Source organism: Dromiciops gliroides, chromosome 3 (assembly GCF_019393635.1).
Source record: "Dromiciops gliroides isolate mDroGli1 chromosome 3, mDroGli1.pri, whole genome shotgun sequence".
Taxonomy (NCBI): Eukaryota; Metazoa; Chordata; class Mammalia; order Microbiotheria; family Microbiotheriidae; genus Dromiciops; species Dromiciops gliroides.
The window spans coordinates 181571728-181585794 of NC_057863.1; the positions used below are offsets into that span (position 1 = coordinate 181571728).

At 38.7% G+C, this 14067-nt stretch overlaps 1 protein-coding gene across 3 annotated transcripts in view; it reads right to left on the reverse strand.

The window, feature by feature from the left end:
- Positions 1–14067, reverse strand: part of LOC122748995 (LIM and senescent cell antigen-like-containing domain protein 1) — a 224781-nt gene that overhangs the window by 177539 nt on the left and 33175 nt on the right. Inside the window, exons 2-3 of one of the 3 annotated variants that reach the window (XM_043995134.1) lie at positions 6989–7037; positions 1172–1282 (exon numbers count right to left, since the gene is read on the reverse strand). In XM_043995134.1, coding sequence (XP_043851069.1) covers positions 1172–1272 — 101 coding nt within the window. In that variant the 5' untranslated portion in view covers positions 1273–1282; positions 6989–7037. Of the gene's footprint in view, positions 1–1171; positions 1283–6988; positions 7038–14067 lie in introns of those variants that run through there. The other 2 variants (XM_043995133.1, XM_043995135.1) reach the window with 2 other exon arrangements.

Consider the following 14067-nt stretch of genomic DNA (forward strand, 5'->3'; position numbering starts at 1 on the left):
CTAGCAAGGTTATGTGATCTTGGGATCACATAATCCAACTCTTTCATTTTATAGAAGTTCTACAATGACTTGCAAAAGAAAAGAATGATTAATCAATTCCTCTGAAACCTAGACCAATGCTAGGGATAAGTGAGAAAGGGAACTGAGTACATTTGTCATTTAGGGGGAAAAGGAAAACAGATAGCAATGCCTATAATGAGTAATAATGTTACAGAAGGGGAAATGTGTACTATACTGTTACTATAACTACTCTCCTTTAGATACAGCACTTTAAAGGTTCACACAAAGCTATTTCCTCAGAATAACTCCATGAGGTAGGTTGTTTTAGTGATGAACAAAGCTCTTGGATGGGTAACATAGTTAATTAAGGTTCTGTGATACTTGAACACGCATCTCCTCACATCAAACCCAGGCACCTTTCCACAAGACGATACAGTCTTTCATGTGTTTCATGTGGTTGCTGTTCTGCCCCACACTAAAAAGATCGAGATGTCCATATTCTAGAACCTTACCTCAATCAGCTTTTAAGTTCCTTCTATCAAGGTGAACAGAGACAAATTAGGGCCATGACACTGACTTGACACCTGAACCTTTTTCCTTTAAAGTGATATAACAAGAGCATCTAAAGACCCTCAGTATTCTGAGCAAGGTATTGGAGATGTGTGAGCAAAGGGGATGGCCATTTGAAAATCAGGGCAAAATACATAGGAGCTGCAAGACTGTATAACCCAAGGTATGACCCTTCTTTGAACCAGAAGATGAACCTCATCTACAAAACAAGGGGAGGAAAACAATTTTTATGTTCCTTTATAGTTGTAAACCTAGATTCCCTGGTTCAAGGAACTAACACTTTATATAAAAAGAAAAGAGAACCTACTAGCCCCACCTAGTTCGACTGATGAATTAATTAGGTTTCTGGAAAGGCAAAGGACTTGGCCCCAATGATGTCACCTCAAATATTAGCTCTGGGGTAGTCATAATTTGGAAGAGAATGCAAATTTCATTCTTTAATGACCATTAATTTAATAACTCAGTAGAAGAAGGGGGCACTACAATAATAACAACAAAATTACACACAGGTTGGAATAGTTTCTTTTAGTCACATATCCTGTAAAACATGGCAGCCAACAACAGTGATTTACAAAGATGATAGGTCATAAGCAATTCCTACCTTACATCAGGAATGCCCGGCGTCCAGCCTAGGTGCCCACCTTGAGTTGGTTCCTCACTTCTGAGTCCCAGGTGCTGTTTATTGCTGCCTCCCTCGGCCATAGGTGAATTCCTGGAAGTTCAAGGTCAGTGTTAATTACCTGCTCAATTTCTCCAGTCTGAGGAGCATGGCTTCTGAGCTTTAAAGCTCCTTCACTTTAATCAATCAGTTTCACTCCTTTGCCCTCCTCCTTTCACACTAGGTCTCAGAACTTTTCTTTCATTTGTTCCTCTGGAGAGAAAAGAGTCTGAGATTACGATCCCCCCCAAAAAATGTTTCACTCGGTCTTTTGTGAAAAATGGAGACAATATAGACTAGCTGAAATAGGCCCATACTTACTTACAAGGTTAGGTTAAATGTCAGCCTGGAATCAATTCAAAGCAGACTCAGTCTGTATGCTGAGGAAAGGAGACACCTGAATCTATTAGTCCTCTAATATGGACCATCACATCTAAATGCCTTCCCTACACAGAGACCTAAGGAATGAGTTAGCTAAGTAGGGAATCAGGAAAACCCATCTAGCTCTAAGAGAGTACCACTGAGTTCTTACTTATCCCTCTCAGAATGAACTCAGTATTCATAGACCCCAGTTGTCCCAATGACAGGAAGTAGAGTCATATACTAGACTTCAACCTAAAAGTGAACCAGCCACATTTGTATCAGGAATCCAGAAGTGAAGGTAATTATCCTTAGTAGGCTGGGGTGGTGATGGTGAAATCTCATTTCAAAGTAGAGACAGTACTTTTATAATAAATACCACCCCCTCCCCAAGACAGAGAACACAGTGACAGTAATGTAAGAATTACTAGCAAACACTGCATCCTTTCTTAGGACCACTGGGTCAAGAATGGGTCAAGAAAGAAGATGTCAAAAAATTTGGGAAGTGAGGGGGGAGAAGAGAGAGAGGAGAGAGGAGAGAGAGGAGAGAAATGGACAAAAGGAATTTTGATGGGGTGAAGATCTTAACATAGCAGGGGAGAGATAAGGAGAAAGATAGGACAAAAAGAGGGGGAGGGCCTCCTTTCATTTAATTTTTTCTTCTGTCAAATTAGAACACCTGAAATTTACCCCTCTCTCCAAGTAACCTATGTTTGAGTTTCCCTGTGCTGCAAGTAACTTGGTCTTCATTAAGCACAATAACTTTCATCACAGGCTCATTTTAGATTGGAGATACAGGCTGTTAATGACAAACTGGTTGGGTAGCAAACTAGTCCAGCCCCCTAATCAGTCCCTATTTCTTTTTTAAGGGGGGGGAAGGGTGTTCTTGCATAAACTGATAGCCCACTTTGGGCTAACAGACAAATGAGGCTAAGCAGAGGTAATATTAAACCAACCAGTCCTAACCTCGGTGTTAAAGCAACATTCCAGGGACTTGCTAATGAGTTTAATCCTCTTCAGGCTTGAACTGCTAGGAGCTGATTGGCTCTTTCCAGAGTATATGGTTCCCAATTAACCCATTTGTAGTCTACCAATCTAAAGAGTAGGTTAAATAAATGCCACTAAATAAAAAGGGAAAAAGAGGAATAATAATTGGGGGAGGACTTAAAGTGGTATTCACCTTCAATAAAAATCTAACAACTGCAGAAATGAAGGAATGTTTCTTGTTTAAAAAATTATAAATTAATTCATTTTAGGATTTCTTCAAATATTCAAGTCTCCGTAAGAGGATGGTGTAGAGGGTGGTGTAGAGGATGGGAGGGAAACTACACTCATTTGCTGATATTCCAATGTTCTACTATCCTGGTGAGAAGTTCATCAAAAAGAAATATTTTTAAAGCATTTTCTGAATCTCACAATTTAATCTGTCTTCACAAGAAGGCAGGTAAGAGACACCTGTGAAGAGTATTATTGATCATGGAGACAGAAATCCTTGGGTTTGAGCCCAGACTCTGAGGTTTACTAGGGGTGTGACTTTGGGCAAGTCCCTTCACTTCTCTAAGCCCAAGATTCTTCATCTGTAAAATGGGCACAATGATATTTGAACTCCCTGACAGGGTTGTTGTGAAAAAAGTCAGAATTATTTTGCTATCTGTTGGAAAAATAGATGAGGCACTCCAGAGCCTACCAATCTTCCCACCATTCTGATAGAAATATATCGGAATATTCTCTGCCTCCAGGTAGGCAGTCCAGCTCCTGCCCTGGAACCTGGCATTCCTTTTTGGTAAGAGTATAACATATGACTAGGAACCCCCAGATCCACTATGAGGCACTCTGACCATCTTCCTGCCATGCCACCATGCACATTCTCTTCTCCTTTCTATCTGAAGGAACAATAATCAAATTAACACCACCATTCCTGGAAAGGACAATTCAATCACAGCTGCCATGATTCAACTCACCTGCCCTATAATTTTTGTAGAGCAAAATGTTGCTCAAAAATTGACAGGTTTTTATAAGATAAAACAAGTCTAAGGTTAGTATAGAGAAAGGTTAGTATGGAGAAGGGTTCGTATCTGCACAAAAGACCATTCCACGAGCAAAATAAGGAATAATGGCTGCAAAAATAGGAATGTGTGGTGATGCTTCTAAGCAATAGATGATCATAGGATCAAAAATTTAGAAATGGATGAGAGATCAGAGGTCAACCTGTCCAATCCTCATTCTACACAAGGAAAGGAAACTGAGGCAGAGAGATTCAGTAACTTGTGCAGTACCACAAAGTAATAAGCAGCAGAGCTAGGATTTGACCCATGGTCCATTGACTCCAAATTCAATCTTCTTTCCGTTGTAAATGAGATAATAATTGTAAAGCACTTAGTACTATACTTGGCACATAGTAAATATAAATGTTAGCTGTTATCAGGAATCCAGAAGTGCAGGTAATTATCCCTATTGGGTAGTTAAATAGTACAGTGAATAGAGCACCAGGCCTAATGTCAGGAAGACTTATCTTTCCAAGTTCAAATCTGGCCTCAGACACTTACTAGTTGTGTGACCCTGGGTAAGTGACTTAATCCTGTTTGTCTCCTTTTTCTTATCTGTCAAATGAGCTGGAGAAGGAAATGGCAAACCACTCCAGTATCTTTGCTAAGAAAACCCCAAATGGGGACATGAAGAATCAGATATGACTGAACAAAATTATAATTATTACTTCCAACTAAATCACATACCAGGTGAGGACTCTGATCCTTGTTGCACTGAGATAATACTATTATAGAAAACAAATTTCAGCTATATAAACTGATAAAAAGAATGCTAATTGATGAGTAACCATTTATTAAGAATTTACTACATAAGCTTATGCATATTAACTGCCAACACTCCAAAGACAGAGACTGCTGCCATTTTCAAACATTTGATGTATGTAATGGGATGGGGGACATGCTAAGAGGAAATATGTAGAGGCGGTCTGGGAAAACTGTACACCTCTTAGTCCTCAACCAATGAGGAAAAGAGGGGAGGGACCTTTGTGATAGGATTAGAGGTTAAAAAGAGTAGTTTGCTGTGGCAAAGCACGCCACTATTCTTTATGGTGTGTGCCCATTCTTGCAAGAATATAATAAAGCCTTCATATATTCACTAAAAAAAAGAGAGAGAGAGAATTCACTACATGCCACCACTGTGGTAGACACTGCTGATACAAATACAAAGAATGAAACAATCCCTCCTCTTGAGGAACTTCCATCCTAATGAGGGGACAACAAATACATATGTACGTATATACAGAATAAATATCTTTTTTATTTATTTTAAATTTATTTTTATTTTTTTTTTAGTGAGGCAATTGGGGTTAAGTGACTTGCCCAGGGTCACACAGCTAGTAAGTGTTAAGTGTCTGAAGCTGGATTTGAACTCAGGTCCTCCTGACTCCAGGGCCGGTGCTCTATCCACTGCGCCATCTAGCTGCCCCCAGAATAAATATCAAAGGAATAAACACAAGGTAGTTTGAGAGGATACTAACAGTTAAGGGAGTAAAGAAGGGTTCTTGCAGAAAATGGTGCTCCTGTGGCATCTTCAAGAAATCTAGGGATGTTATGCAATAAAGGTGAAGAGGGAGTAGATTCTGGGCATGGGGGGAGGCCATTGCAAAAGTAGAGATGAGAAATGGAGTGTCGTGTGTAAGGAACAGAGAAAGGGCCATCTTCAACCATGCTGGAAATAAGGGTTTGTGGTCAGGCTGTGGAGGACTTATTAGAAGTTACAAATTGGGAGATCAGAAATAATGGTGGTGTCTTCTATAGAAATAGGGAATATTGGAAGATGGGTGAATTTGGGGTGGGGGAAGAATATAAATTCTTCCTTAGGAATGTTGAGTTTGAGATACTGACAGGGCATTTCTCCAGTGTGAAATGCCCAGTAGTCAATCAGAAGTGCTAGCCTGAAGCTCAGGGGAGAAACTGAGGGTGGATATGTTAGCCCTTAGGGCACACACCCCAAGGGTATCATTGATAAAAAGGCCCTATATACATCAAAATATTTATAGCAATACTTTTTGTGGTGGCAAAGAACTGGAAATAAAGTAGATAGATGTCTATCGATTGGGGAATGGCTAAGCAAGTCGTGGTAAATGAATATAATGGAATATTTCTATGCTGTTAGAAAAATGACAAATGTAGTAAATAGAGAACACTGGAAAAAATTACATGTATTAATGAAAAGTGAAGAAAGCCGATCCAGGAAAACAGTATACGTCATGAAAACAATGTAAACTGAAGGAACCACCAAACAATAAAAAAAGAATGTTGTAAGATTTTTGAACAAGAAGGGCCACAAAGAAGAAGATACTTTCTTTTACCTCTTTGGGAGTGTATAATATTGCATATACTGTTAGATTTTTTCTATGTATTATCAGATTTGCTGACTTTTTTCTCTCTTTTTAAAAAAATTATTTGTTAAATGGGATCACTCTCTGAGAGGATGAAGGGAGAGTGATGCAGAGGAATATAAAAACAAAAGATCAATAAAATTTTATTTTTTGTAAAATAAATAAACCATGTCATTAAAGTAACACTGCAGCACATATTACAAGAAATGAATTAGGGGGCGGCTAGGAGGTGCAGTGGATAAAGCACCGGCCTTGGATTCAGGAGTACCTGAGTTCAAATCTGGCCTCAGACACTTGACACTTACTAGCTGTGTGACCCTGGGCAAGTCACTTAGCCCCCATTGCCCTGAAAAAAGGGGAAAAAAAAAAGAAATCACTTACACTGAGGAGGAATGAAGGGTAAGACAGAAAAGAGCATTTACCAAAAGACAAAGCTAATGATATAATCAGAGAACTAACTGGATAACAGAAGAACTGAAAGGGGTAAACACGTAGTTACATAAAGGAATTATGGCTAAAAAAATATAACCTCAAATGTGGATGTAAGTAGTGGAGTAGAGAACTAACCCCCAAATCTAGAATCCATATCACTCATCAGTTTACTCCATTAATGAGAGATTAATGAGTAGTAAAGACATAGAGAAAATAATGAAAACAATTGCACTTAATTACACATTGTTGACAAAATGGAAAAAGTATTGGGTCTGGAGTCAGAGAACCTTGGTGGGAATCTTGGCACTGCTAAGTATCACCTGGGTGACACTTTGGAAAGTTCACCTCTCTGGGTCTCCTTTTCCTCAGCTACTAAACGAAAGGGTTGAATTAAGTGGGATCTGAGGTTACTTTCACCCCTAATCCATAACTCTATGATGCTAAAAGTGTTATGAAAATAGGGAGACTAGGTTCAGATTTTTCTCTCAAAGGGGTTTGATATAAAATCCCTTAAAGGCAATCTGGTCTAGGCAAACAGACCTTGGGAGTCAGAAAAGGCTGACCCTCTGACACATACTCACCAGGTAACCCTGGGCAGGTCAATTTTCCTCTTGGTGCCCAAGGGATGATCTAAGATGAAGTCGAAGAAAAAGTTCTGATTTACATTTGGTAGAGAAGTTCTTCACTGGGAGCTTCCTACCCCAATGAAATCACAGGCACAGACTAAAGGAAAATAAAATAATTACAGAAACCTCTATCATTTACTTCCTGTGTGACCTTGGGCAAATAACTTAACCTCTCTGGGCTTCAGTTTCCTCATCTGCAAAATGAAAAGATTAGAATAGAGCCAGTGGTTTTCAAACTTTTTTAGGGGTGTGTGTTCGAGGCAATCAGGGTTAAGTGACTTGCCTAGGGTCACACAGCAAGTAAGTATCAAGTGTCTGAGGCTGGATTTGAATTCAGGTCCTCCTGACTCCAGAGTCAGTATTCTATCCACTGCACCACCTAGCTGCCCTTCAAACTTTCTATTCTTATGACTCCTTTATACTCTTAAAATTTACTGAGGACTCCAAAGAACTTTTGTGTATGTAGGATACATACATACAGACAGACAGACAGAGGGACAAGAGAAGGGGGGACAAGAGAGAGAGACACACACACACATACAGAGAAAGAGAGAGAAGAACCTAGAACAAAAACCAGATCCTATTTTTTTTTCTTTTTTCAAAGGAAGTAATTTTTTCCCCAGAATATCTGCAAGAAAAACCCAAAATAAAATTATTTAAGTTTAAAATATATGTGTATCATGTATAAAAATATTTATAGCTGCTCTTTACCTGGTGGCAAGGAATTGGAAGTTGAGGAGGTGCCCATCAATTGGGGAATGGCTGGACAAGTTGTGGTATATGAATACAATGGAATACTATTGTGCTGTAAGAAATGATGAGCAGGAGGAGTTCAGAGAAACCTGGAGGGTCTTCCGTGAGCTGATGATGAATGAGATGAGCAGAACCAGAAGAACATTGTACACAGTATCATCAACATTGAGTGTTGATCTACTGTGATGGACTATATTCTTCTCACCAATGCAATGGTACAGAAGAGTTCCAGGGAACTCATGATAGAAGAGGATCTCCAAATCCAGGAAAAAAAAAAGAACTGTGGAGTATAGATGCTGAATGAACCATACTATTTCTTTTGGTTTTGATGCTGTTTTCTTCTATTTTGAGGTTTTTCATCATTGCTCTGATTTTTTCTCTTATAACATGACTAATGCAGAAATAGGATTAATGTTATTATGTGTATGTATATATATATATACGTATATATATATATAAAACCTATATCAGATTACCTGCTGTCTAGGGGAGGGCGGAGGGAGGGGAGGGAGGGAGAAAAATCTGAAATTGTAAAGCTTTTATAAACAAAAGTTGAGAACTATCTTTACATGTAACAGAAAAAAATACTTTATTAATTAAAAAATATATGTGTATCTAACACAGTATATACATACACATATATACCCTATTAGAAGCAAACACCTGGCAGCTCTATTTGGTACCTAGGCAACATGGGTTGAGGAGGGGCAGGTAATTCACAAAAATTTTTTGTGTCCAGAGACATAAAGGTGCACTGAGTACAAATCAGGGGAAATGTGTGCACTATATTATTATCAGAACTTAAGGCTATGAAATTAGAAAAAAATGAAACAAAACTAAAAGGTAATTGGTCATAGGTAAATTTATCTTTAAAATTATATTGGTTAGGAGTGCTGGAAAATCTGGCATACAACAATACAATATTTTAAGACAATAAAAATAAAACAAAAATTTATGGGATACTAAGGGGAAAAATAATCCAAAAAGCAGAATATAAAATAGAAGAGACTTTAGAAATACTTTAGTGCAATTCCTTCATTTTACAGATAAGAAAACTGAGAGCAAGAGATAAAATGATTTTACTGAAGTCACAAATTTAGTTAAAGATAGAGTTGAACTAAAGAAGCCAAAATCTACATGTAGAAGCATATAGAAATGATGCAAAGTAACACACCAAAAGAAAGCAATAAAAGAGCAGAAATAAATAAAATGAAGGAAAACCGAATGAACAAAACTGGTAGGTTCTCTGAAAATAAATTAATAAAATAAACCAGACTGCAGTAATCCTAATCAGTGAGTCAACATGGATAGGAAGATTTTGGACATCTCAAATTAATCCAAAATGGAACTCATATCTTACCCCCTAAATGCTCCCCCCCTATCAAACTTCTCTATTACTGTCAAGAGCTGGTTCAGGTCTTGATGCTAAAACATACTATTATGTTTCAGTAAATCATTTAACTTTTCAAGGGCACTGTGGATCTGTAGTAATAAGGAGTTTCCACACTGGGAAAACCCCTCCCAAATTGAAGAAGTAACAGGTTCAGGCAAAACCAGCCAACACATCAAAAAAGTCTGACATCATATGCAATGTTCCATGCCCACGGACCCCCAATTCTACAAAGGAGTAGGGCGAATTTGTCTTCTCATACCTCTTCCTGGAAGCCAGTCTATATCATCATAATTTTCTTCTTCAGCAACAACATCCTTCTCCTCCTCCTCCTATTCCTTCTCATTTAACATTAACTGTCTAGGATTCAGCTATTTAACGCCCTTATACTCCTGGAATAACTTCAAAGCTAAAAGTAACTCCCCAAACAGCTTGAATCCAGTAAAAATTAGTTTCTCTTCAGCTTCCATTCTTTTTCTAATACTGTCAGAGGTCAAATTTGTTGAATGAGGTCTACCTTTGGGGTGACTGCTTCAATAAGAAGCTTTGGATACAGAGGAGAGAGCTGGAAACATTATGTTTCTTCTGGTGTAAAGAGGCTGGGGGTGGGTAGATAGCCAGATGACCTCCAAAGCCAGTTCCAGCTCTGAAGGTCTGTGATTGTATGAAACCTCCAAGCTCAAGCCAATAATGAAAATCCAAGAAAAGTCAATTGTGGACTACATAAAATACAAAATTATCAGATCAGTTAGTCCAGTTGCCCAAGGAAAGTAATGCTCTCATTGGCTAGTACTGTTTTGTTTTGTTTGTTTTTTTGCAGGGCAATGGGGGTTAAGTGACTTGCCCAGGGTCACACAGCTAGTAAGTGTCAAGTGTCTGAGGCCAGATTTGAACTCAGGAACTCCTGAATCCAGGGCTGGAGCTTTATCCACTGCGCCACCTAGCTGCCCCCTGCTAGTACTGGTTTTTAAAATTAAATTGAGATTCCATTGACCCCAAAGGTCAGAGAAACATGGAAGTGGCTAAAGGAGGAATGTAAGGGAGTGAAAAGTGACTGTGGTCACAGAGGAGACAAGATTGGCACCAACTTGAACAATTAGAAATTTCAGAGGAATTCAGCAAAAGGGCAGAGAGCTCTTAAAGACGTGGGTCTATTACAGCCCAGGACGCTAATTTGCTATCAAAATGATGATTGAAATATGAAGAAAAGATCAAATTCTGTTGACTTGATTCTGTTTGTTAAGGTAGCAAAGTGGGTTTTTCAGAAAGGTTGTTGTGAAAAATAAAATACTTAAGATAAAAATATTTTGAAAAGTTCCACTCGTTCAGAATATATCTTGTTTTCCAGCCAAAAGGACTGAGGTTTTTTATAGTAAAATAAAAACAAAAAACAAACCCAACAAGAAGAAGAAATACTTCCAAGGATTTCAGCAATAATGCCCCAAAGTGCCACCACTTCCTGTCTCATCTGTCCAGCTAACTCCTATTGAAGTGTGTGTGACTCTATGAACCTCTGCCCACATAATGCTTCATGGCTCACAGTAGTAAAGAAACAAAGAACAGGACCCAGGAAAACTACTCATCTATGTGACAAAGTCAATGTGTCTCACAAAAAATGGGTTCCCAAAGAGCTAACTTGAATTGCGTGTTAGACTTCTGCAAAATTGTGGTCAAGAAAGCACTAGCTCCTCAGAAGTATTTATTCTCTTATCAAAAGTTATTCAGAAAATTCAACTTCATATTTTAACTTTCATCTCCACAGTTCACCTTATCTCCAGTTACTGTTCACTTACCAGCCTTCAAGATGCTCCCTCAGGAGTTGGTTGATTCATCCCAAGTGATCATTAGAAAACTATTTTAAAATTAGCTTTCCATTCCTGTTTCTCCCATGATCTCCCTTATGTAGCTCCTACATTATGTGACCTATCACTGCTACAATAATAGGAGGGTGGGAAAGGACGTGGAGTTGGTGTTTCCACAGGACAGAAGGTTTTTCCTTTTCCAGAAATAAAAGGGTCACACAACTTTAGAAGAAATTCTTTAAGGGCTGATGTCAGGATCCCAAAACAACCCTTTTAAAAGAAATGAGGCTTCTGTGGCATAAAGAAGTTATTAAATGCTTTTCATCTTTTCCTAGAACAAAGTATTATTAGTATTATTAGTATTAGTGAGGCAATTGGGGTTAAGTGACTTGCCCAGGGTCACACAGCTAGTAAGTGTTAAGTGTCTGAGGCCGGATTTGAACTCAGGTACCCCTGACTCCTGGGCCAGTGCTCTATCCACTGCACCACCTACCTGCCCCACAAAATATTATTTATTGTCATTAAATGTAACAATATTATTAGGCCATAAGAAATAACAGAAGAGACAGTTTCAAGGAAACCTGGGAGACCTTGTATGAAGTGATGCAGAGTGAAGTGAACAGATCCAGGATAACAGTTCATACAGTAATAACTTCTCTGTAAAATCAAACAACATTGTCACTCCTTAAGACCTCTGACCAATTCAATGACCAACCACATTTCCAGAGAACAGATAACGAAGATACTAACCTACCTCATGACAAAAGTTGACTAAATCAAGATACTGAATGAGACATGGACAATGTAGAAATTTATCTTGCTTGATTGAACATATGTTACAAGGGCTTTTCCTCCCAATGGGTGGGTAGACAGTGATAGGAGAGAAATTAAAAACTCATTAATTGAAAAGCACATATACATATACATACACACACACACACACACACACATATCATGTGGGGAGTAAAGCACGTGAGTCCTCCTTGGGATTCCTCTGTAAAGAATTACACTCTTGCACAAATCCTAATTAGGGATAAAAGAATAGGTTTATTGGGGTACAAGAGAAACTGGCTGGGAGGAAGGTTTTGGAGAAACAAAACACTTTTTCCTCCCCAACTAGCTTGGGGAGCGCCCTTTTATAGGGTTCAGATGGCGTGGGTAAGAATGTCCCTTATTGCATGAGTGGCTGGGGGTTCTCTGGAGTTGGGCTGGGGTAGGAGAGATCAGTCGTGAGCAATCTGGTGATGGGTGCTAACTCTGTCCTGAAGGGTCCGAGCAGTCTGCTGTTGGGTGGTTCCAGGTGGTCTTCTCCTGGTGTAGTCTCTCCCAACAGTAGTCAATTCCTCATCCAGGTGGTCAGAGAGCTGGGCTGCGGGGTAGTGGTCCTGGAGCATGCTCAATTTGATCTGGTGCCACTTATCTCTTTTGGGTGTGTCTGTCTTTGATTGAGCTCAAGGAGAGGCCTACTTGATTTCAAGGGAAAACTCCTGAGGTTTCAAGGAAAAAGTCCTTTGACCTCCCCAGACAACTTTTGGGGTAACTGGGGCCCATAATCCTCCCATAGCATATATACACATATACACACATTTTATAAAGGGCCCAAAACCTAGGAAAAATACAAGCTAAACCAATTCTCACATATTTTACAACATGAAAAACACTTGTTTCTAATATTCTACCTTGAAACTAACTAAGCATGTCAAAGAGACAAACACCTCCAGATGTTTTATGCTATGCAAAGATCTGCCAAAGGTATGGCTGGTCAAAGGAATGCTCTCATTTCCTGCAGGGTTAACAAAAAAAAAAATCAGAAATGCAAAAAGCCCTAAGTGCTGTTTGTGACTCCCTCTGGAGACAGTACCTGGCCCTTTAAAATTGTATGTTCTCAAGTTCATTTTGGAAAGAAAAACTAGTCTCTGACTACATTTATCTATGTTTTACCACTGCAGAAAAAATATAAACCACCCTCACTTGAAAACAAAAGGCTACTCATTTAACAAATGGTTATTGTACTCCATCTCAACTTTTAAAATGGATATTGCATATTACATATTCGTTAAAACACACCTCACTCACCATGACAAAGGCCACATTGTATCCCCAAGAAAAAGCTGCTCCAACAGTGAATGCACTAAAACCCCAGAGAACTTGCATCAATACTCTGTAGTGCTTGGCAGTGACCTCAGACTGTGTGAGACTTGGGACATCATTTCCCCCACACGTTCTGAATGAGAAAACTCATGAGCAGTGAATGAAGATCTGTTCCCTACTTACATTTCCTACTCTGCACAATAGACAGAGGCATTCACAACAGGCCTGTGGAACCAAGGTAAACTTTAACCCACATTTACATGCTTGAGTATCCTAGTGAATTGCTTTTCAGGTCATCAGTAGAATACTACAAAGAAGGCAGATTATAAGTAGAAATACCAGAAGTCTTCTCTCCCCAGGTACTCTTTTATTTTATTTACCAAAATCTCATCATTTACTTATTTATTTTAAAGGCTCATTTTCTAAAACTTTTGAGTTTGAATTTTCTCCCTCTCACTCTCGCCCATTGAGCAGGCAAGAAATGTGATACCAATTATACATATGAAATTATGAAAAACATTTCCATATTAGCTATATTTCCATATTTCGTTTCTGTAAAACCAAAAAAAGCAAGAAAAGTAAACAAAGTGAAAAAATTATGCTTTAATCTGCATTCAGACTCCAAGAATTCTTTCTCTGGAGGTGGATAGCAATTTTCATCATTGGTCCTTTGAAACTGTCTTGAGTGATTGTTTTGATCAGTATACCTAAGTCATTCACAGCTGATCATTGTGACAATATTGCTGTTCACTTTACTTTCATCAGTTCATGTAAGTCTTTCCAGATTTTTCTGAAAATCATCCTGCTCATCATTTCTTATAGCACAGTAGTATTCTATCACAATCACTTACCACAACTTGTTCAGCTATTCTCCAGTTGACAGGCATCCCCTCAATTTCCAGTTCTTTGCCACCACAAAAAGAGGTGCTATAAATATTTCTGTACAAATGGGTCTTCTTCCCTTTTCTTTGGGATACAGACCTAGTAGTGGTATTGCT